The sequence below is a fragment of the Micropterus salmoides genome, unplaced genomic scaffold, assembly GCF_014851395.1.
Source record: "Micropterus salmoides isolate LMB-PRFRI ecotype aquatic unplaced genomic scaffold, ASM1485139v1 Ms_hic_scaffold_15, whole genome shotgun sequence".
In the NCBI taxonomy this organism is placed as follows: Eukaryota; Metazoa; Chordata; class Actinopteri; order Centrarchiformes; family Centrarchidae; genus Micropterus; species Micropterus salmoides.
This window is the reverse complement of record NW_024040596.1, coordinates 13,362,065-13,388,013: the sequence shown is the minus strand read 5'-3', so window position 1 is coordinate 13,388,013 and position 25,949 is coordinate 13,362,065. Positions and strand designations below refer to the sequence as shown.

At 41.3% G+C, this 25,949-nt stretch overlaps 1 protein-coding gene across 4 annotated transcripts in view; it reads right to left on the bottom strand.

Annotated features, from left to right (window-relative positions):
- The window catches only part of pkp4 (plakophilin 4), a 75,529-nt gene that overhangs the window by 31,653 nt on the left and 17,927 nt on the right, over nucleotides 1–25,949 (bottom strand). For 3 of the 4 annotated variants that reach the window (XM_038720405.1, XM_038720404.1, XM_038720402.1), the window contains exons 3-7: nucleotides 12,744–12,856; nucleotides 6,814–6,848; nucleotides 2,983–3,114; nucleotides 2,349–2,542; nucleotides 1,212–1,788 (exon numbers count right to left, since the gene is read on the bottom strand). In XM_038720405.1, coding sequence (XP_038576333.1) covers nucleotides 1,212–1,788; nucleotides 2,349–2,542; nucleotides 2,983–3,114; nucleotides 6,814–6,848; nucleotides 12,744–12,856 — 1,051 coding nt within the window. The remainder of the gene's footprint in view (nucleotides 1–1,211; nucleotides 1,789–2,348; nucleotides 2,543–2,982; nucleotides 3,115–6,813; nucleotides 6,849–12,743; nucleotides 12,857–25,949) is intronic. The other variant, XM_038720403.1, reaches the window with a different exon arrangement.

The window sequence follows — 25,949 nt, the reverse complement described above, 5'->3', positions numbered from 1 at the left end:
AGACGGTCCACTAGCTGTCCGATCTGTATGTGTGCTGAAAGAAATGTTTGTCCACACCATCTAATAATGCTTGGTGTAGTTAGAGGTGCTGCAGACTCAAAACTTTCAACCAGAGAGGGCCGAAACACAGCATTAAACTAACTATATGCAGGCTAAGAAAGCTTGAACTATGAACTCCAGTTCATAGTTGATTAAAACTATGAACTGGAGTATTACCAAATGGCCATATAGTCTTTTTTTTAAAATTTCCAAAGCTTTAAAATGATTAATTCTTCCAAAACACTTTGTAGCTATGTGGTAGCTATATGGTCTATTATATTAGGATGTGGTTTCCTATTCTATTGTTAACAATAAAACTAACTATGATTAGCAGTCTATTATACTTTTGAGCCAATATTTGTCTTCTTGCAGGAACTATGTTTTGGCTCCACTCCAGGACAACCACTGACCTCACAGTCACTGTTCCTTCCAGAGTCAGTATGCTGAGCACAGAGCCAACAAAAAAAGTATCACTGTCCAAATATTTACAGCCTGCGTTACAAATAAATCTTCTACTCAATAAGTTCAGAAGAATTTATGAACAGTAACTATATGACAACCTACCATATTTTATTACTTAAGTTTTACATGCAAAACACCATTTTAAAAGGTGCTTTTCATTATAACAGTGTCTCCTTTCTTTGTCGTCAGGATTTTTAAGGTAATATACACAAACTAAATAACTAATGATAACTTCTCACAATAATGCCTCGAATTATGAATTTCATTACATGACTATGACCATCTTGAAGCATTTTATCTCAATGAATGCCTTTCTATTAATGATGTGTGTGTGTTGTGGCTCTCGTACAATGTGATGTTATGGTGTGTGCCGTGCACACAAACATAAGATGCCACACAGCTGATTCATGCAGCTATGCGTGAATGGAAAGGAAGGGGCAGTGAGGCAAAACAAAGAGGAAAACACTGTGTACTCTTTCTGTTTTCCTGATTTGACAGAAGGTATTTTGCTCTTGCCCTTCGACCTTTTATATAACACAATATAGACATTTAAAAAAAGCTATTATATACTGATTCTGACTCAGAGTATAAGGGAGTTTGAACAGGCTGCTGAGCTGATACACAGTAAATGGCAGTGTGTGTGTGTGTGTGTGTGTGTGTGTGTGTGTGTGTGTGTGTGTGTGTGTGTGTGTGTGTGCGCATTTGAGCACCTGTGAGGCTGTCAGGACGCGTCATCCTCTCGTAAATGTCGTAACTCTGGGGTCCATAGGGGTCGGAGTTGTGGAGCATGGAGCGGGGCAGAGTGGAGCTGTAGTGCTGGGGCACGGCGGTCATACTAGCCCTGACTGGAGACGATGAGTGAGAAGGCTGCTTAGTCAGTGGAGGGTTGATGCTGTCCACCATTGTAAGAGGCGAGCCCATGCGGCCTGATGATGAACCTGCAGAGGCCTGATAGGGCGAGGTTGTGCGGCTGCCGGATCGTGAGTTCGTAGAGCCCATGCGTCGCAGTGCAGCAGGGGAGTTTTTCTGTGTGGAGTAGGGTGAGCCGCTGCCACCACCGCCGGTGCTACTGGTGCGCTGGGCAGAGGGCAAGGTTGTAGAGAAGATGCAAGAGAGCGGTTTGGGCTCAGTTACAATGGGGGAGACGTAGGCACTGCCAACTGAGGTACGCAGAGAGCCGCGGGAGGGGGACACACCGCTGGCGTAGGCTGGCGAGTGAGAGCGAGAAGGCACTGAGCTTACCCTCCGCATAGCACGGCCAGGCACTGCTGTTGTGACTGCTGGAACCTGCAAGTCAGAAGGAAAACAAAATGGCTTCATGCATTTGTTTCTTTAGTTCTTAATGAGCAATAAAACCATTAATAATCATGTAGTACTCTTTGCTATAAATTGACTAAAACAATACAGCATTACATAAAGCAATTCTATTACAGGGCAAGACCCTACTAATGGCTGTATTTATTTTCTCTTTTCCAACCCCCGTCTGTTGTATGTGACAGTGCCATTTGGCTTCTCAGTGGCATGTGTGTACAACGCTGTATGAAGCATGATTATGTTGCGGTGCTCAGTTCACTGTGCGGCTTCTGTGCCTTTAAGCATTACACTGCCGCCTTCACAGAAAAAAAAAAAAAGCACCAGCAATTTTGTCTTTCTCTTTTGTTGTCATGACTTAAAAGCTTATAGTCAGAAATGTAATTAAATTTCATGAGTCCTTGCATAATGTGAACAATGGCTGTTTAATTAAAAAAAATGGTATATATGCTAGTGTTATTTGGAACATAATTTTTTACAGACACATTTTGTGCTTGACAAGAACGATATATTTTATATGCCGTTGCTGGGAGTACCTGGGCTGAAGCCTGGCCCTCGGCTCTGGCATTCTTTCCCTGGGTACCAGTGCCGGCGCCAGGGAAGGAGTGCTGCATCCTCAGCTCAGCCTTGCCCATGTTCTGGCTGGTGAGGTAGCCGCTGCTGGCATCCTGGTAGCCACTGTCCGAGTATGAGTTCATCTGAGTTGAGCTACGCGAATTCCCCGCGGACCCTGAGAGACACAGAGAGAGTGACAGAAAGAGACAGATGAAAAAATGCAGAGAGAGAGAGGGGGGGAGAGGGAAGGGGAGAGGAACACGAGACTGACACATAAATGGTTTCATAATAGACGTGACCTTTACCTAGACAGCATTGCTAATAACAAACGGCACAGCAAGGGGAGAATTGTTCTACCACCCTATGATTCATTGTGGCAACAGCATTCAGCCTTTCATAAGGTGATCAGTTCTTATCGGTGACACTCAAAATATCTGGTATCAGTATGGAAAAGACAAAGCCGCAAGACGAAACGGGCTTTCTGTATAAAAAGACAAGAAACAGTAGTTGAAGAATTGAAATATAAATTTAGTGGGACAGCGCTGAGGTAAAAAAAAACAAGATGTGAGTTAGGGAAAAGAGGGCTGCAGAAGATGGAGAAAGGCAATAACGGACCCTCACTTTCATGGAGGGAGGACTGCTCCGGGGAGTACAGAGACACCTGCTCTGACTCAGTCCTGATGCGGTAGCTGGGCGACTGGGAGCTGTCAGTCACCCGAGACTTGGTGTCCCCTGAGGCGGAGGCATCTGGGAAAACACAACGAAGAAGGGAGTCAGAGGTTTTGAGGCTGAAACAATTGCAGAGTTTGGGCTTTGGATGGAAAGATTAAAATAGTCATTAAAGCAGTCAACAATTTTTGGTGTTGAGAGGAAACAATAATAGACAATTTCTGCAACATTAGCTTTACGCTTGTGTACAGTTGGAGTCATTAAATCTTACTGCCATAGTAATTTGGGAAAGCAAAATTAGGTAGCACATCATATCAACTGCGTATACAGCTATGCTGCAAACAGTTTAGCAGCTCAAACATTTTCCTACACCCCCCCTCTCTTCATGCATGACAACAACCAGTATGGCAAACAGGAACTGGAATTAGCCCTCTAATGTGCCAAGGCACAATGTTTCACCATTACCACAATCTTGTTAAGCGTGACCAGTGTCATTTGGTTACTCTGCAATAACTAGAACAATAGGCAGCAAGTGGAAGGGAACAGGGAGGCAAACACTGGCAGCTAGTGTCTGTCAAATCCAGCCCAGTTAGCTGGTGAGAGAATAACATTTGAATCCGATGAAGAAGCTGCCGGTGCCTTGTTGCCCAAGCTGACCTGTTGAATAAATCTGTTGACACATAAGCCTAGTGTGTTTGACAAGCTGGCATCTTGCACTCCCATCTCTGAAGATCTAAGGGTGTTTGCCCGTTTGCAGACAGGACTCAGGCAGGTCATCCTCACTATTTGCAATAGGTGCAGCTTCTAATTTAATATATAACCCTGTTTAAAATAATAACCGTATAAATTTAAGCTTCAGTTTCTATTTAGTGTTCCTTTCTTTGTCCTTCTCTGTATTTTTAACAAAATAGCCATTCTTGGCAACAATTCTGGAGCAAAATGGCAAAAAGTTTTATGTACCGGGTGAGGTGAAACTTTACAAAGTACTGTCCCAGTGGCAGAGGAAATTTCTTAGATGGGAAACTGATTTACCAGAGAGGGCCCTTACAGCGTTCATTAAAGCTGGAGAAGGCAATGAGAGACAGCTAGATTTTGAGTAGCCAACTAAAATAATCCCTTTCAGGGGTCCCTCCAAAGCCACTCACCCAAAACACACAATCATGCGCAGTGAGTGCATATGCAGGTAGGCAGGCAGGTAAGTAGGCTGTATTTATTACAGTCCTACGACAGCAACAAATCCTAGAATATTTTTTGTGACAGAGCATTTGATTTATTGATTACCGAGAATTTCAACAAATATATATAAAAAAAAGCTTCTGAAATAAATTGCCTCCCCTAGCTTTAATCATTAAATAACTGTAAATAAATATTATCTCTCTCTCTCTCATAATTCAAGGCGGAATTGATGAGGTTTAATTTTGTGAGAGGCTGTAAATGTTCTCTCTATGTATAGGGAGGAGAACGTTTACGAAAGATCACATTTGATATCATTCGTGTTTCACGTGGGTGATACAAGGGACTTTAAAAGTAAAAGTATTTACAGTAAAACAAGAAGGTTCTTTGAGATCAAAAGGCATTTTTTATGTCCTTTAAGCATAAGTAATGACACGACTGAATAAGTCTTTTGTTTCCTTTCATTCTGGCAGCGAATCTGTGTCTGGCACACGGTGTGTCGTTTCAGACCACAGGGTTTTTATACTGAGCCTTGACCCTGTTTGATAAATGAGATGCCAACAAGCCAGAATAGAAGAAAAGCAGGAAGAGAGGACAATGACAGCGCGTGCACGAGAGAGAGAGAGAGAAATAATTTCATGTTGTCACTGTTGCCATTTTCATGCATAACATGACCACTCTGGAGAGAGTATTTTGTTTTTCTCCAAGACACTGAAGAAGAGAGTTGTCTATTCTCACACAGGTTGCCTCTGTGATGAATTTTAAAATGTATTTTGCAGTTGAATGTTTATCACCACTGATTGCCCTCGCTTTGGTAACCGCAGTTGTCTAAGCACCCTGTTGCGCCCTAATACATTTTCTTGTCTATTAATAATGTATTAGATAAAACTATAGAATTCTGATGTTTACACAGTCCAGCAGCACCCACAAAGACAATAAACTCGTCTGTATCTCATAAGTATTTTATTCCCACTTACCTCACATGACTGGTAAGGTTGAAAATACATATATTTGTACACATACAGTATAAACAACCACAGCCTTATAATTGTGAGCCTGGTAGGCATCCAAGGGGCTGGGAACAAGACAGAGTAAGGAGAAATAATTGCCATCTGTGAGAAACCAAGCTGTTGTGTGAGGAAAACCAGTGGAGAGCTGGGCAGGTGTCTTGGTGAGTGACTAATAGCTACCAAAACCTCTCTGGGATGTTTTACTTCAAAATGTGACAAAAACTAGTAGTATTAAAACTAGCAGTGATTGACTACTTTTCTTTGAATTTCTGCTATGATGGCTTGTAAAAATCATAAAATTATATATTAACTTTTTAAAGAACAATTTCCATGTTACATAAAGTATAAATTGTCTGTCATGGTTGAAAGAGAACAAGCAACTCAACAAAAAAGAGACAGGGGACAGAAACAGAAAGAAAGCCTTCATTTAGGGGTGTTTGTCTTCTACTCTCAGTGGACATGAGGTGTGATGGCACTGACATTTCCTGGGGCTAAAAGGCTTGTTTCCACAGTAACACTTCGGTAAACTCTCAGACAGTGGAGACGTATGGTCAAACGTTGCCCATCACAATGTGCCACACATTTTTGATTTCTAATTAATTTAGATTGGAAACAGTACATTGTCACCTCTGACTATCATTTATCATCTATAGTCCAATGAGAAATCAATAAAAAGCAAACAGTGATTGTGATTAGGCCCGGCTCTGTTCCGACGCTAATGAAATGTGTTCAGCAAGGAAATGGGGAGTGGGCAGCAAATGAGAAAACCGCGTAATATTATTATTCCCAGTGCATATGTACAACTATAACCCCCCATAGGCTCTTCTGGCAGGATAGACAATAAAAGATTAATGACCATTGCAGAAATTCTCTAAGTTCGACTATGCAATTAATAAGCCATGAAATACATTAGTAAAATCAATTCATTATCTGTTCTCTGCTGAAAATACTTCAAGGATGTGGACTAAACAAACAGAGAACAAAAAGGCTCTAAGTGAGATCCTTCCACTCCCCATCACTGATGGTATAGTGCGTGAGTGGGCAGAAATTGCTTAGACAAATATTAAGGCGAGTATACGCCTTGGGCTGTCCATTAACTGTATGCTTGCTTGAAAAGGCTCATGTTGGCAATGATTATTGACGAGATGTAAAACATGCCTGTTCTGCACTACACAAACACGCATGACAAAGCTCGTACAGAAAGACACACGCAATCCTTTCTGCCAATATTAAATTATTCAAAAGCACTTAGCTGAAAAGTTAGGCTGTACTTATGTTACATGTGTCACATTTATTACTGTGACAAACAGAACTGTCTAGACCCCACTATCATTTAGAGGGGTAATAAGAGGTAACCAAACCAAAAATACGTAAATATTTGGGTATTTGGTTGTTATTGATCACTGACTATTGGTCTTAATCTGTCCAAAAAGGTATAATCAAGGTCACACAGGAACAGAAATGAGTGAATACTTTGTGAACCTAAGCGAGCTTCATACACAAGATACAGAGCCACAGGTTGCTTTTTAGAGGACACTGAATATGAACTGAACGCATAAACACATGGTTACCCTGGGTGTTTGAGTTGACATACCTGCAGTTCTCCAAGGCAGGGACTTCTCAGATGAGCTGTATTGAGGGGGAAAACAGGAGACGAAAAAGTGAATACATGTACTACAAAATCAGACATACCACAGTGAAAGACTTATGAAAGTGAAATCACCTTGAGGTCTCATATACGCTTTCCTCGTTCAGTGGTCACAGATGGTAAGCACTGTGTTTGAGACAGCTAGAGGTTCAGAGTATACTGCAGAAGTGCAGGTTTAACGTGTACAACTTTTCTGTCATCTGTGTTTATCAAGACCTAAAAGGTGCCTCTTGTGACAGCTAGTGTTTTGTTAGAGGACCCATCAGCACTGACAAATGTGGGACTGGAAGCTGTTTTTTTACCTGCAGCTTTAATGAAACATGCTAAGCCAAAAAGTACAAAAAAGGCCGGTGGGTGGAATACATCCTGGGAGCTGAAACTGAGAACAGACAACTGAGGCAAGCTCCTACAGTAAATCCGAAGTGATCATACAGTACATTCTCACACACTCACTGTCTCCTGACATCCAAACACAATCCTGACATGCATGCCAGCGTATATTCCAGCACAGAGAGAATCTTAGAGCGACACTCCGTCTCCAGAGAATAATGCAGGCGAATAATGGTCCAGCCAGAGAGAAATCACACCACAGCACTGAGGATACCAAACAGCAAAAACAGAAAGGATCTCGAGACACTGTGTGGCGATTGATGATGAATTGTCCTGAGTCAGAGGATGAAGGATCATACTTAATGGCAAGCTCAGAGCGGGAATGCATCAGACTAAGCACGCAGTAAACAATGGCTTCTGAATTTCTGAAAAGATCCCACATTCATTTTCAGAATCTGCATATTGTTACCAGTGTTTAATCACATTTGGAAAACGTCTGGGACCTCACAATCACTACAAAACATGTCTGAAATTTTTTATTTGAGATTTTCTAGTGGAACAAGGGAGAGGAGTTTGCTCGCAAGACTTTATTTCCTAACATTACTCCAACACAACAAATGTACGTTTCCACCGGACTCTTTCTGTAGTAACTCGCCTCTCACGAGATTTCAGAGCGAGACTTGTCCTTGAACGAGACTTCAGTTTCTTGTTAAAACAAAGGGTTTCACCGGGAGTCACACATCCTTTGTTAGACACGTGATATAACCGTCAGAGCCTGTCGGTGGCAAAAAGAAGCACTTTTTGTGGACGTAATTTTGATGGGCAAAATTGCCCCGAAGGAATATGTTGCAGCAATTGCAGCCAGCTCGCTGTGAGTGAAGCCGTCTACTGCATAGATTCAATCATTTTTTTGTACCTAATAGTCATTTCGATACCAAAATACATGAAAATAGGGCCTAAGTTAAAAAAAACAAACTCAAATTATCTTTTAAAGCGCATCATAAAAAGTAATCCCGCAGCAAATGCATTGCATTCAAATGATTACTTACATCGAAGGCCTCGGCAGAAAGGAAAATGGCGAACAGACATACAAGCCATCTTAGCAGCCACCTATTAGTTTCAATTTATGCATGTACCCACAAAAATACTTTCTGACTAAAAGGCAACTTTCTCAGAGCCATTTTTCCCCACTTATTACAAGGCTAAGCAGGAGATCTTGGAGCAGTGTTTCCACCCTTTTCTTTTTAATAATATCCTCTATTTGCTGGTCATTACTATCAAGCACCTTGTGTTGCAACTGCTGCTATTTTTCCATCTAAGGTGACACTCGATGAGCTTTAAGACGGTCGGCTCTCAGAATTTTAATGGGCACGCAGGCAATTAAAAAGGAGGAAGTTAGGCAAGTTGTGCTCCACTGAACCATGGCAGATGAAGTAGAAGAATGGCTACCATAATGATGATGCACCATGCGTGCAGCATGCCGACCGGCTGGCTGGGTGAAGGCAGTGTAAAGTGATTGTAAAACTGACGATGCCGATAAACAACAGGCCCAACCCTGAGAGGGCATTTTATTTCCCATCAACCCCTTTGGCTGGGTGGAGGTCACATCTTTTAGGAGTTTGCCTGAGGTCAAGTTTGATGACCGCTCCCTGTGTGCTTGTAGAAATGAAAGGGGTGGTCAACTCTGGAGGTGTCATGAAATGTAATGACTCCCATCAGAATCCGAAAGTGTGCTGTCACCTCTGCTTGTCATCCCGCTGAGCTATTGAGCCAAACGGTGTGACCTCAATGGTTAAAGCCAATCTCCATTCACACACAAATGACCAGTGACACCCTTTTTATTTGTCCCTCTCAGGATTTAAAAAAGGTGTGAAAATGAGATTGCATGTTTTCTTTATATGGTCCCTAGGAGGTGGTGGATGGCTACTGGCCCCCCATTGGGAAGAGTGGTCGTGTTTACATGTAATTTAAAAAGGTGATTTTATCTTTCAGCAGAAACCTGATTTCTGAAACATCATATACATGGGAAACTTGGCTCATTATTAGAATAGGATTATAAGAAAGCTGGATAACAAAGGTGGATTTATACTGAAGAGCCCTGATTATTTACCCATTATACAACCCTTACCTATGTTTCTGAGAGGTCCTGTGGCCATTTGCATGTGAAAGACCCGTGATACAAACAGTACCGGCATCCCTGAGGTAACAGTGAAGCAAGGTGAAAGGAAAGTACTTAACTATTTAGCAGTTTTGGGTTGAATCCAAAATAATTAAATCCAAAATCTACCTGAAAAAGAAACAGAATTGATTTTTCTTCTACATCTAAAAAAATAAATGAGTATGCACAGCTCAACAGTTTAGTGAATTGGAACCCAAGGGCACAGTGAAAAAAAAACAACAACAGTCTAACCGCTAACAGCACTGTCAAGAAAATCCCCTGCAGCCTAATATCACTTAATGAGTAACTATGGCCCTTTTGACTGAACAGTCCCAGGAAGTGAACCTAAGAATGTGTTCCCTTCGCATCCGAAGAGTTTGATGATCAGGCCAATAACAGTAAAAAAAAACAAAAAAAAAACTTTTCTAAGAACATCACCGTGTCGCTGTCTTGTTATTTCTTAGCTTGCTGTTGCACAAGTAACATGCAGCAGACATGCAGAGTCGGCAAGGGAACCAGTTTAAGGGTGATTTATTTTTGCTTTAGTATGTAACCGCAAGCAAACATAGCATTGATTATAACATCCACAAAAATAGCAACAAATTTCAACCCATAATCTCGATGCTAGTGGCAACTAGTGCTTGCTTGTCTAGTTGTTGTTGTAGGCTGAAGGCTTGTGATTGACAAATCAGCTCTGAACAACACTAGTAACTCAGATCATTCCTTTGCTAATAGAAAGAACAGTACCCAGCGCAGGGACTTTTTGCAGGCTAGGAGCTAATTTTTGGTTGAAACGTAAGTGCCTAAGTTACAAAAATGATTTTGCGGTTCCTTCAAAAGTTATTTCAGTTGAAATGGGCAATGTTTCAAATATGATTTTACCACCATTAATAATATTAATACTTAACAGACTTTCTAAAAGGATCTTAATCTTAATCTGTGGGAATGCACCAAACAATGCAAGTCAGACAGCTGGAAGCGGACACTGAAGCTCTGAGTAAAATTTCATTTGTAGGAAAGACACAAGCGTCTTCCTTGTTATTTATTATTATTATTATTTTTTATTAATAATACTTGTAATAAGTACCATAATTATTATGTGTGAAATATAAAAACATTTTTTGGCTGGCTAAATGTTCACCTGCCACTGATGGACAGGTGAATTAAGACAATGAGCTCAACACTGCACAAAATAGATTTGGCTGCAGATTTTCATTGTGACTGGCACACAAAAGAACCCTTTCATATTAGAGGCAGTCATTAGACTCAGTAAAGAAGATTGCTTGATCCTCTAGTTTATTTTCTCAAATTAATCTTGGAGGTGCCACTCAGTTTATTGAACATTTGTCAGGAGCGAGTGACTACGGGACAACACAGGAAAGCAAGTGTGTCGCCTATATCTCTGTATATACTAAATCGGAGTAAAAAAGGAAATGAGAGTAAATAACATGGCTGTGTACATTTTCATAGAGGTGTTGTCCAGACCTTTTTGGCACCACTTGAAGCTGCTCTATACCTGCGCCTTGCTGAAAAAGGGAGAAAGGGGAAATGGACTCTCTTACTCCTGAGTGCTGCAATCTGCTGGTAGTAGGTGGGTGCTATTGCAGGTATGCAGGCTGGAGTGCAAAAAATGTATCGGGTAAGGGCATAGGGCTTATTGTGACAAAGCCAGAAGAGATCAAAGAGAGCCATTACATCCCCTGCTCAGACCAAGTGTCATGTATCCAGATATATCCCAATTATATCATGGTCCATTTGGGAACAAATGCAGCTCAAGCCTGGCATCAGAATGCATATCGGGTGACCATTTATTAGTTAATGGCTCTATATAAAGAATTCAAAACAGTTATGCACACTTTGTTTACAATCAGTGGATAAATTATAAATACTTACTACAGCCCTTGCTGTAGTTTGTGTGATCATCAAGCCTCCAGTGTGTCAAAGTAATCTACGCATTTTACAGTGCTGTTCCTCTTATATGAAATGTTAGTCCATTTCAAAAATCATCCAATCTGAAGGGAAGTTAGAAACTACATACAAACTGATAGGGTGCGTTGTCTTATCACCGTGGGACAGAAAAAATGAATACCTTCACAGCCATGTGTCCTTGACTGTATTCAAATATGGCTTGACTGACTGGATACTTGTCATTCATCAAAGTCTTTTGGGTCTCATTATATCCTTATATCAACAACCTTAAACGTAATCAGACATTTTCCAAAGAGACATAACACGTGACTAAAACAGCTGCACATCAGTGGAAAATACACACACACCAGCACTATGCTGTGCCATCAAAACTGCGACTTACAATTGCTACACATGTCAGAGCAACTAGGTTAAGTGTCTTGCTCAGGGATGTCTCACAGTGGGAATCGAACCCAGGTCTCCCACACCAAAGGCAAGCATCTGATCTATGCACCATCACCATTAAGCTATCTCTTAAATGTCACAGTCTATTAATCTTTATTGTAATTCCCCTTGCCACTTCACAATTAAATATTTAACTGGACCTATAAGACTACAGTGACAGATGAATTAATGTTACAAAACACAAAGACATTAGATTATGTCTATCTCAATTTTCTCCCCTTGATATTGTTTCAATGTATTTTATTAGCAATATAATTAATTTTGGACTAACACCAGTATTTATTTATTTTTTACAGCTGTTTAGGTCAATGCCAATAGCATTCCTGTTCATCACTGCATCTCCACATCTTTTGTATCTTTGAAAAACGACTTTAAATTAAACCATCAAGCCATGTGATAATATAAGACTGGTGTCAACTTTTCCTCGCAGTGGCTCTGTGAGGCCCACAGGGATAGTGTACGTGGTATTGAGCTGTACAAATGAACCTGACATGTCTGAGCCGCAGCAGACAGGACAGAATGTGTGGTCACTGAGGTGTGATGATCAGGCAGCCCAGTGCCTTAGCTGATGAAGTGAGACTGAGTCCCCGGAACAAACTCAGAAGCTCCACACTCCTTCCACATGGACAGCAACGCTCCACTAAGCAAACAACACTCCACTATCATGCACAAACACATACTCATGCTGTCAACGATAAACATAGGCTTAATATTTTGCCTACAAAGTCAGTTGTATATATTTTCATTGGGCCAATTAGCCAGGCCTGCATATTTAAAATTGCCAACTAATGGGACTGTCTTTCTGATTAACTTAAATAACACTGGAGGCATTCTGGGACATTTTTAGATTTACAGTCCAATCGCATTTAAGCACGCTGGGTTGCTCCATCATTATATCATATGGTTACACTATGGAATATGGCCACTGCTGTGAAGGATGAAAAAGCCATGTGTTGGATTGTGGCTATGTGTGTGTGTGTGTCTGTCTGTGTGTGTGTCTGTGTGTACACATTACCTGCTGCTACCAGCGCCTGGCGACTCGGCCCCAAGTCTGCATCTTTCCAGCTGATTGGCCACAATCTGCCTCTCCACTTCCAGCTCCCTGGTTAGCCGCTCAAACTGGAGCTCCTGCGCATAAACAAAACAAAACAAAACAAAACAAAACAAAGAAAAAAAAGACAAAAAAGGACTGAAGGTCAGGAAAACATTCTGATCAGAGGGAGCTTCATGTACTTATATTGACAGATTTGACAAATGTGAAGTGAGGGAGGCAGGCCGAAAGCTTGCTCCAACAGTGTTGTGCTTCATAATGGCATGCAGGTTGATGAGGACACAAAATAGAAGCTTAAAGAACCAGTGGGTAGGATTTACTGGCATATGGTGGTGCGGTTGCAGATTGCAACAAACCGATAACCCTTCCTCTCACCCTCCCGTTCCAAGCATGTAAGAGTATATAAAATATAAAGGTAACAAAAACATGATTCTTATTTTCAGGTGATTATACACTAATGAAAACATACAATACATTGTACAAAATCTCATGCACTAGTCCTTCAAGGCACCGCAAACAAGCTAATTCCAAATAGAAATGCTTAAAAAAAGAGATACTATGTACATTCCCATATACAAACTTAGGTACACACACACACGCGCGCGCGCTATATAGCTACACAGATACATAAGCAGCACTTCAGTGGGAGATATTTAGCCTAGGTGGCACTGGTCCTATGGGAGTTGAGCAGAAATCAGCATTTGACTAATTATCTCGCCTGAGCGAGACTATCACTTGCACAGCTCTCTAGCTCCAAACACTGTATCATGACACTCATAAGACACGCACAGGGTCTTTGCTACACAGAATAAATGATTGCGCACGCGCACACACACACACACACACACACTTGCATACCTGACAAATACCTTTTTACTCACCCACACCACTACCATGGCAGTAATAAAAGTGTCAGCACTCTAGTATCACCATGTTTTCATGCAAAAAAGGCCTCACTCACCATAACTCTGTACAGATGGCAGGATCCTTGCCTTGCTATCCTTAGTTGTCCCATGTAATGTCCATTACCATGGTCAATTACATTCACACCAGCTGCATTCACAGACAGACACACACACCCCCACACACAAACCTGGTCTCAGCTTTTTTTGTGACCTGTCTGTCGGAGGAGGTTTAGTCACTCTACGGCACTAAGACCAGCCTACATTTCACACCTACTCTCCAATGTTCCCTGAGGGTGCACTGAAATTTCCCTTCCTATTGTAGACATGCTATACTCACCCCTCAGTAAACTACTGCTTTATACCCTCCATGGCTCTCCTCTCTTTTACTCTCCCTCATATGTGAAGCTTGACTGCAGTGAGAAGGAGCATGAAGGAAGGTCCTAAACTCCTATTTCCTTAATAGTGTTTTTTCATGAGGCTGGGATACCCGTGCAGTGCCATGAGCAAGCCGGATAACATCTTTTGTGCCGCAAAGAAGGCAAATAAGATAAGACACACCTTTGCCAAGATGCTTCATATACATGGTGAAATGAACATACATGCATAGTATAAATATACTAAAAGGGACAGCATTGTATGGAAAAAAATTGTGTATCTTCATGACGTGGTGGAAGTGTGTTGGTTTTCACAAAGCATATTAAAAGCCTACAGCTCACACCAGCTGTATCAACATTCATATTTTGCAATATTCAAACCCAATCCACTGACAAAATATCATGGAGTATGTCCACATCTTGTTGTGTGAACATACTTTTATTGAACAATAGTGCGGCTAACAAAGCACAGCTAATCTCCAAGACAAATGACATGCATTTCCATTAATCGTTCTCAATAAAAGCTTCCCTGGGGTTCCCGATGGAAAGCTTTTAATGTGAAGCAGCAGCAGACTATGTTGAGTTTGCATGAGCAGCAACTTACAGCAAATACAGTTCCTGTACCGCTGTGGTGAGGCTGATAGCCATTTCAAAGTATAAACAGAAAACACAGAAGTCAAATTAAACTCCAAATCAGAAATTCTTTCTCCCATAACTATACTGGGTAGACCATTAGCTAGAACTGCTGCGGGCCGATGTGACTGAAAAATGTCATGCCTTAAAAATACAAAAACAACTATTTCCTTGATTGTTATCATCTTTTGTTGACTATTCAATTATTCCTCCAATTTAATTGGCCTTCGAGCTGCCACTTGCTAATAGAGAAATACTTGAGAAAGCAGTTCAATTTCCCAGTACACCAAAAAATTTTGCAGATTAAATGTTCACATTCAGATTATTATCCCAATCACTTTATCACCCAGCACAGACCAGTGTTAAAAGAGGCAAACCCCCTGGTCTGCTTATTCCTGATACAAAAACACACCCACAAGCTAACAGAGTGCAGATACAGCTCTGGGAGCAGGGCAGAGATAAGAGTGGCCACATCACTGATTTACTTTAAAGAAGAAATGAGCCATCAATCCTCTGTGTGACACACAACCCCTGCTGAGAGACTTAGTCACATGAAATCTGCCAATTTCAACCTTTCATTCCAACCAATGATCCCCGTTACCATTCCTACTTTTCTTGAAACAGATGTGAAAATACGGAAATGTACTTCAACAGATTGATATTCAATTAATAGGCTGCTTTGGACACAGCATTCCTTTTAAGATAGTGGCTTTTTAAATAAATAATTTTTTTTTAGCTATATAGCTCAACAAAAATCCTCACAGAAATGTAAAGAGCCTGAAGATCATAAACAATATGGACTTTTAAGCTGCAGTGAGGCTCAATGTGGCAGCGCTAGTATGAGGATTGTTTCCAGAGAGAGAGAGAGTCAAAAGATGACTAACTATGATGACACCATTTCTGCACACATACAAAGACGCCTGTATCTAAGGTTAGGCCTTCAACATGTAAGAGAGAGAGAGAGGACACTGAATAATAGTGACAAGAGGGTGAGCCATGCATGCATGCTGAGAGAAAGACTGCTACTAACTGCTACTTGATACAAATGTGGAATTACTCCAGTGTGCGATTCTGCCACCAGAGTGTGTGTGTGTGTGTGTGTGTGTGTGTGTGTGTGTGTGTGTGTGTGTGTGTGTGTGTGTGTGTGTGTGTGTGTGTGTGTGTGTGAGTGTGAGTGAGTGAGAGAGTAAATAAGCTAAAAGTGACGAGAGGACTATAATCCCACACACACGGCAGGAGAGAGAGAGAAAATGTGAACATTCAAATATTAAAATACAGTTCACTCCTATTAGTTATTTGGGAGCACTAGGCCAGTCTCTGATCTCGAAATACAGATGAGTATATATTGGACTAAATACACATCATACATATGCCCCGTAAACACCCGTGCATACATTAAAAAGCTAAAATTCATCTTCTATGTGTAAAGCTTACATGCGTGTCATGTCATGTCTGAATATGTAGCAGCTGCTTATGGAAAAAAGATTAAACACAAACCGTTTTGTTTACTGTCTACTGCTCCTGAAAATGTAACTAATTTCTGTGCCTTCTTTCCTTTAAGCTGATTAGCCAATTGTTTTGCTTGGCAGCGTGTCACCTTCTCAAGTCCAGCAACTTCATCTTAGGTTGCACTTATAATACAGTGGTACATGCAGGCAGGAGAGAAATAAAAACAGCTATGACTCTCTTCATTCTTCACACGAAGAGTGGCTGGCCTTCAAGCCTGCCGATTAGATGGTTTGTGATCTTGATCAAGCACAGCAGAGCGAGACATCTGTTGCAGCCATAAGGCAGAGAGGCCTCTGTCACTACTGATATTCAGAGCTGCTCCAAGCCTGTACCAGGCGGGCATCCTGCCTGCCCGCCCGCCCCAACCCTGCTGTTTCTTTACTATGGAGAGGCATGGAGGCAGTCCAAAGCTTTCTGCGTGGAGCACTGTCCTCTAGGTCTTTTCTATCGCTTGAAAAATTGGTTGCAGCCCTGCTCTCCGTTTTAGAATTATCATGTCTGCCATATTGTTTTTTGTTATATACAATTATGTAAAGAAATTTTTTTTTTTTTTTTTTTTTTATTACTGGAGCACAATTTCCATCATTGAGGATGGCTGAGGCTGACAAGACATGTTCTCTGCGATCCTGTGGCCAGCCAATTGTAAATAAACAACAATTCACTCTTTCTGTCATGATGAGTTTACTGACCTCTCAGGTAGCTTTGAGGATTACTGCCATGCCTCTTTACTATCACATCCCCAAGCTTTCCTTGGGGGGAAAAAAAGCTCTATAAAAGCTTTCTTTCTCCCACACACATTTCTCTAGACCTTCCTTATTCTGCATGACTCATTAAGACTATATTGATAATGCATTACATTACGCACATCTCTTGGACTATTTCCCCTGTACATTGCATGTATTCTTTATACAACATGTTGTGAATTTTTGCACATTCCTTAGTCAGTACTTTGCACAAACTGTACAGCTATTTCATTGTAAATACAGATATACTGTACATACCTTTATGTTTTTATTGTCAAGTTTTATTTATATTTCTAACTTACTTGTTTTAAAATGTTAAAAAAAAAAAAAAAAAAGTCTATTTTGCTCTTAATAGGTTTGTTGTTAGGCACCAAAATACCAAATAAAACTGTATTTGACTTGTGATAACACAGGGCTGTGTGCCAAAATGGGACCTGGTCTTGGGAAACAGGGACAAGGATCACTCTTGTAAGTGGGGCTCATATTAGCCATGGAGAGAGAGTACTCACTACTCTGTGTAATTCATTGCATTTTCCTTGCTCGGCCTCTACACAGAATGAGATGCATCTATTCAGCTTAGCAATCCACCAATTCAAATGGAGCACAGCAGTAATGACCATTAAACAAGGCCTATGCTTATTTAACGGAAGTGGGCCCAGCCTTGTTCTGTACCAGGCTTTGTGTGGAAAGACAGGTCAGAGACAATGGGTGGCTGGCTTTCTTGTACCAACAAGGTCTCTAACGCCTTTATTTGACATTACAATGAGCCTGGTTGGCCTGATCTGCCCGTAGTCCACAAGCTGAATCAGATCCTGCTCCCTTGTGTCCCCAGACGGGCCCTAAAGAAACAGATGACACAAGGCAGCAGACCACACTCCCAGTATAGAGGCACCCTTGTCATCTTTATGGATGCTGACAATACAAGGTCCATCTGAAAATGCCTGAAGTGGCTTCTGCTTACTGCTGGTTCAGCACATAGACTGTAGGGCAGCATAGATAGGAGAAGCTTACGGACATATAAAACCCAAATGTCATACAGCTATATTAGCATTCACTGACTTACACATGCACTTTACTACTACACCACTGCACTACCATGTGCCATAAGTAAATCACAGAATACTTGAATTCAGCACAGAGGTACTATTTTGGCATAATCTAGCAATCATGAATACATTTACCAAAAACAACATATTAAGGATGTTCCTTATTTAAGTTCTTTGTTCTACAAGATGGATTTCTTGCCCTGCAATAAAACTTTTCAAAAGATAGAAACCCTCCAAAAGAGGCTGCTGACTCTGTGGTAAACACAAAGTTGCCAATCAAGCCGAGCTCTTCAACCGAGAGAGGACAGATTGTCTGTGATGGAATGAAAAGTCTCTCTGTACTACGTGAGTTTCAAACATCTTTTGCACACTAATTGATCAACCAGCACACTCTCAAAGTTTTGTTTCCCTCCCTCAAAACTTCACTCAATTGGACAACTACAAAAAATGTTAACACGTGTCAGCATATACTGTACCCTGCATTATACCTTGCCATTTATTTCTGCTTACAACTTTAAAGTCTGGGGAACTTGAATACATTATTCAATACATTTTAATGCATATCTAATGCTTTGTTGGGCAGGTTTGGGTGCATGAATGTCAAGCTCGATTAAGGGATTTTTCTCTCAAGTCAAAATGAAATTTTACGATTAGAATTGCAGTCGTCTACAACTTTGTCTTTAAGTCATTTTCCAAACAAATGTTCTTGGTATCAAACATTCCGAAATTGCAAAATTCATTCATTCTTCATTCCCTTATGGAGAACATTGATGGTCAGCTTAAATTTATAGTATTATAACATCGACACCTTGTTCATTCACTCCATTTGCTTACTGCTGTCTATTTGTATGTTCTGAACACGTTACACACATTATTCATCTGTAGCTAGTGAGGTTGCACATACATATTATTGGTAACTCAGCACCTTCCTTTATATGACAATAATAATTTTGAGGTATACATCAGAGAAATCTCTGCCTGATCCTCGGTAGTGAGCATTCAAATCCCATTATTAATTAAAACTGGAGATCTTATCCCCAATAGTTCTTGTTACTTGTTAAAGTGCTGTAATTTGGGCCTGGGCGTGGAAAGAAGCAGTTCTGCATGTTCAGATTAATTTTGTATAACTAGTGCAGATGGCATTTCCTGTTAACCAAAGACGAGAAATCCACCAGAAAAATGTTTGTTCATTAAGTGGCAATGAGGCCTGACAGCTTTGCATCCTCACTGCAGTGTGGCAGACCCATTCCAACGAGAGCCCGACAATGCTGCGCAGTGGGAGAATGACAGCAGAGGTTAAAGGATTTCTGCAGCAGCAGCGACAGAAAAGCAGGCCCAAGGTGTGAGAGAAGAGAACAGGCCCCAGAACAGGCTGTGTGACCAGACATGAAGGAACCACGCAGTGCAATTACTTTAAAAACTGCCAAAAGTCACCTTGTTAAAATACTAAGGTTTGAGGAAACTGGCTGCAGCGTCAAGCCACCATAGCAGAATTATAATAACCACGTCGGATAGAAAGGCATTTAAAAATACAGTAAAGTGGCTTGCTGAGGTAATAGACTGTACAGCTGCAGGCATAGCTATAGGTGAATCTGAGGGAGAAAATTGCTTTATCACCCACAGCTGCGCCAGAGCTTTTATACTGTCGAAGCTGATACTGTGACAAGAGGCCACAAATAAAAATGTGAAACATCACTCACTCTCAGATAATGGAAAAGCAAGTTTACAATAGACATCATTTCTGCCAGGATTTCTAATGCAGCATTACCAGCATAGCATAGCAGCACACTTCCAGAGCTGCTAAAATGATTTTTCTTCTACCCAGAGCAAATTGACACTTCGGTTGTACAAGGTCAAGCTTTATGTTGTACAAGTAGACCTTTGCTGCTAAAAAACTAAAACAAACTGGTAGCGGCCCGACTAAAAAACAATTTCTATAGAGGATTTCATAAGGATGATCTCCGACACCAAATTGGAGCTTAAAACGTTGCCTCAACAAACACGACAATTGTTGTTATCTGGAGCCCGCAGATTATTCCGTGGAAGACGTGCATTATGTCAAAATGTTAGTTGCTACGCCCTATTAAAAACGCCCTTCAACTACACATCACTCCAAAAGTACATTTTATATTGGTGGCATTTCAGATAAAACTTGCTGCTGACACAGATGAGTAAGATCCTTGAGAACATCGTCTTCCGTATATTTGAACATGAAAAGGAAGTTACAATTTGACTTGATAATTAAAATGTCATTAAAGAAACTGTCATTTGTGTGGTGAATGCTATTAAAAGGAGCTGTCATCTGCGGCAGCAAGTGCAGCAGCCATTGCTTGCCACACAAGAGATTGACAACAAAAGAAAGACTGTCAATAACAAAGACATAGAGGGTAGACTGTACGAGGGGGAGAGTGAAAGAAAAACCCTGTCAGTGCTCATGAACAGATCCAACAATCATTTTAAAATGTAGTTCCAGGGGATTTTTCTTTTTTCCCCACAAATTCTTTTGGTTGTGAGGAATTTCCCATTTATTTGTTCATCCACTTTGGCAGCCTTGCCTCATTTACAAGTACTAAGTCATCTAAAAGTTACTGATTTTTTTTTTTAAACCACCAAAAGAAATGTCTTTGCATTTGTGCCTCATTAGCATTCCCAGTGTGACACACATAATTACGCTTTAAAAGCACAATTCACGCACCATTACTAATTCAAGTGGAACCAACAATATCTGTGTGGCCATGTCTGTGACATACAGTGGGTACGGAAAGTATTCGGACCCCTTTACATTTTTCACTCTGTTTCATTGCAGCCATTTTCCAAAAATCAAAGAGTTCATTTTATTTCTCATTAATGTACACTCAGCACCCCATCTTCACAGAAAAAAAACAATGTAGAAATTTAGCAAATTTATTAAAAAAGAAAAACTGAAATATCACATGGTCATAAGTATTCAGACCCTTTGCTCAGTATTGAGTAGAAGCACCCTTTTGAGCTAGTACAGCCATGAGTCTTCTTGGGAATGATGCAACAAGTTTTTCACACCTGGATTAGGGGATCCTCTGCCATTCTTCCTTGCAGATCCTCTCCAGTTCCGTCAGGTTGGATGGTGAACGTTGGTGGACGTTGGTGGACAGCCACTTTCAGGTTTCTCCAGAGATGCTCAATTGGGTTTAGGTCAGGGCTCTGGCTGGGCCAGTCAAGAATGGTCACAGAGTTATTCCAAAGCCACTCCTGTGTTATTTTAGCTGTGTGCTTAGGGTCATTGTCTTGTTGGAAGGTGAACCTTCAGCCCAGTCTGAGGTCCTGAGCACTCTGGATGAGGTTTTCTTCCAGGAGATCTCTGTACTTGGCCGCATTCATCTTTCCTTCAATTGCAACCAGTCGTCCTGTCCCTGCAGCTGAAAAACACCCCCATAGCATGATGCTGCCACCACCATGTTTCACTGTTGGGATTGTATTGGACAGGTGATGAGCAGTGCCCGGTTTTCTCACACATACCGCTTAGAATTAATGCCAAAAAGTTCAATCTTGGTCTCATCAGACCAGAGGATCTTATTTATCACCATCTTGGAGTCCTTCAGGTGTTTTTTGGCAAACTCTATGCAGGCTTTCATATGTCTTGCACTGAGGAGAGGCTTCCGTCGGGCCACTCTGCCATAAAGCCCCGAATGGTAGAGGACTGCAGTGATAGTTGATGAAGTGGAACTTTCTCCCATCTCCCTACTGCATCTCTGGAGCTCAGCCACAGAGATCTTTGGGTTCTTCTTTACCTCTCTCACTAAGGCCCTTCTTCCATGATAGCTCAGTTTGGCTGGACGGCCAGCTCTAGGAAGGGCTCTGGTCGTCCCAAACTTCTTCCATTTAAGGATTATGGAGGCCACTGTGCTCTTAGGAACCTTGAGTGCTGCAGAAATTGTTTTGTAACCTTGGCCAGATCTGTGCCTTGCCACAATTCTGTCTCTGAGCTCTTCAGGCAGTTCCTTTGACCTCATGATTCTCATTTGCTCTGACATGCACTGTGAGCTGTAAGGTCTTATATAGACAGGTGTGTGGCTTTCCTAATCAAGTCCAATCAGTTTAATTACACACAGCAGGACTCCAATGAAGGAGTAGAACCATCTCAAGGAGGATCAGAAGAAATGTACAGCATGCGAGTTAAATATGAGTGTCACAGCAAAGGGTCTGAATACTATGACCATGTGATATTTCAGTTTTTCTTTTTTAATAAATTTGCAAAAATTTCAACATCTGTTTTTTCTGTGAAGATGGGGTGCTGAGTGTACATTAATGAGAAATAAAATGAACTCTTGATTTTTGGAAAATGGCTGCAATGAAACAAAGAGTGAAAAATGTAAAGGGGTCTGAATACTTTCCGTACCCACTGTACTGTTGGAACAAGCTTCTAAAGTCTAAAGTAACAGCGTCATCTTATCATTTCTGCTTCTAGCATGTGCGTAAATTTGGATTCAAAAACAGGATTTACAGCTGCAAATTACAAAAGTCTTTCTTTACATTTTAAAACATTTTTTCCTGTTCATCCACCAGGTATTTTTAATATATCTTTATGTACCAGACCTGATGTTGGTCTGTGCAGCTCCAAGCTGTTGAACCTCAACAAAAACTCTTATGTGATGCTGTTGAGAATAATGGCAAGGTATAGTGGTAGTAAATGAGGGTAGTCCACAAAGGCAATCTGTATGTCCTCAATTGGAACAAAAAAAAACAAAAATGCTGCGGCTGTGCAATCACACAGCCAGTACAATTCATGTAGACTTGTGAACATACTATTCCACCGAGAGATCAATAGCATTCTGTCAGACAAAAAAGAACATTGCTCCAGGCCAAAATGAGGAGACTAAGCAATCTAGGGACTGTCAATCTGGAGGTTGCTGTAGTAAACAAAGACCGCAGTGACTTGTGCGATTACCTCAGCATCAGTCATTTAGAGAAACTGAGCGGTGTTCGTGCAGAGGATGATACACTGGTGACTCAGTCAACTTCCTAAACTTCCTTGGTGGACATATGCCATTCCAAGGACAGTCCAGCAGTATTTACCGCACTTCCACCTTCCTCAGTACAAACTCGTTTCCCAATGACCGGGTCCTCTGTGTGTGTTGTTGACGGTGGCAATGATTATAGCGATAATGATGATGATGACAGTGATGGTGATGAGTATCAACAGGCTAGTTGCAGGGAGATCTCCTGGGGCTGGGTTCAAAACGACAGCGCCGTGCCGGGCCAGAAGCACACGCCACTCCTTTGACATCATGTCACATTGGGAGCAGATTATCTCCTCTTCCTCTTTTCCTTCTTTTCTGTTTTCCTCTGAGTCGACAGCCTCCTGCCACAGCGCTTTGCAGAACCATTCACAGGTGACAGCCTGTCTGACTCTGCCTCTCCATCATGCTCACACTCTCACTTTTGTCTGTTTCCCTTTACTTACCACCCTCTGCACCCTCCCTCTGTATCTGAGCGTTTTGTCTTTCCTCTGTATATCTGAGCACTCTCCTTCACCTGTATCCCACCCCTGAATCTGTCTCACTCTTTCCCTCTCATACTTGTTCTGCTCCCCTATGGGGTAATTGCTCGGAGCCAGACTTCCATTTTTATGACTATAATCGAGGCCAGAATGCTTATGCCTCTAGATTTCTCCTTGCCTGTGTCACAGCGGCAGCACTGGGGAGAGGAAAGGCAGATAAGACCCTGAGGAGTGGAGAAAATCACTAGTCGATTGTAATTAGCGTCCTTATTTCGCCTATGGGAGGTGGAATAGACACTATCGCCTGCAGAGAGAATTCAACCTTTCTGCGGAGCTTATAGCATGGAAATGCATAATGGCAAAAACACTGCCTTGCAGCTTTGCCCTGACCCCAACTATTAACTCCTTAAGCTTGGCCACTTGGACAAAGACGACTGTGGCTTCATTAAAACATGATAGAGGCTTGTATCTATATCTCAAGTGGGTAATATTTCAGCTAGCTCATCAAGCCTTTAAGAGGGTGCTGGAGTTGTAGCACTCAAAGCAAGGTCAGCTCATGGACCTTTGCATAGAACGCTGGAGCCTGTCTGTGCCTGATTTGGATGGAAACCGGGTCACAGAGTGTAATTCCAGTTTGCAAGGGAGAAGCAGGAGGCAGACTGATTTTTCATGTGTAATGGACAAAGTGGGAAAATTCCACTGTGGTGTTTTCTGGGAGGTGGTGTGTTGAAACACCATCGTGCGGCGCGCCTAAGAGGCCCTTTTTGCCAGTGGTGCGGTACATATAGGCATGTCCAGGCACAGCTAATAACAGCATTACTCTGAGGGTAAAGACTCATAATGGGGCAGGAAGAGGAGCACACCAAAACACATGCGTTTCCAAGGGCAAGAAACTGCAATCTTGATACCAGAAATGATCTGCTCAGCCACGCTTTAAATTGCAAGGACTAATTTGACCACAAAAATACATTAATGTTTAAAGGAAAAGCTCTCCACAACACAAAAGGATAAAGAATTAAATCAACTCCCTCCTCTGCTCTGAAGCTCTTTTAGCTGTAAACACATCTAAAGTACCTGCCAAATAAAAGGCACTGAATTTGCACAGGACTTCTGATCAAGACCCTTTGTGTAAAACAAACACAAATACAAATATATACACACTTGCTACCAAATGTGGGAAATGTGCGGCTGTTGAGAAAAAAAAAACCCTTCATTCATAACTCTGGATAAAAACTGTTCATCTCTGACATTAGCACAAAAAAACCTGCTCATGGAGTTTTATCTGCTTTATATGCAGAGTCATTTATGGCTGCAAATGTGCTGTGTTTACAATATGCCCTGACATTTCAAGTTAATAATAACCCTTAATGCAAACTATACATAGCAGGTTTACCGTCAAACAACGTGCAAGCTGTCAGGAAGGCACAAGCCACGTCATCACCTACCATGCCTCCCACTCTTTCCGATCCCCCAGCCTACTGATGCTGAAACACTAACATAACTAAAATAGGCATACTAACAACCAATTGAAGACGTGTATACATTAAGGAGTTCTTGGTGAGGGCGAAATCAAAGTTGATGCAACTAAAGAGCTCAACGTTCCTGCAGCTACTGCTCTCCTGGGAGATGAGATAGTAAGCAGAGATGAGGGCAGAGTGATCAATACTCTTTAAAGACCTGACCTCACACTCACTGATGCCTGCTCACTTGTTACCACAGGCTTCCTTACTAGACAACCTCCTGTATACTTGTTTCAAAATCAGATTTGGCTTGATCTCAAAAGGCTGTTGAATATGGCTCCAGGTGCTACTGCCAGAATACTCCAACATCTAGCCTATAAAAGGTTTTCATCCATATGCTACAGTATGTGCATTTAAATGTGTGCATAAGAACACCTCACCATTCCCTTAGCGGTAGTAATGTACTTTTTTTTGTAGCAGATAGCTACTACCCAAGAGGAGTTAAACTTTTATTATTTTATTTGTGAGTTTGCGAACAAATTGACTGTACTGAATGCATTTCCTTGCCGATAAAAACATTTGCAGAGCCAATTTAAAAAAATATTTAAAATCCTGCATTGTTTACAAGCTTGCACTGTAGAGAGTTCTCCTAATCAGGTGATGATATGGTATATTTTTATATGCATGCAAATACACACAGTGTTAGCTTAGACCAAATGCAGTCAACCACTGTATTCATTAAACTGTTGTAAAACTAATAGCCAAGTCGTTAAAAGCCACTTGATTACATGTGGCAATCAACACACATGAGAATAAGTGAACAAAGCATGCCCATGTTATTGTAAAGTGATTTCCTTGGATAATTCAGGATTATAACCCTGCCCTTTTTTTTGAGTCGAGAAGCAGAAAGAAACCGGATATGCAGCAAAGAAGATACATTTTCTCTGAATAAATGAGGCAAAAGAAAACACTGTCACATTTAGCGCTGTAACATACTGTTATCATGCCATTATATTGAGGCAGC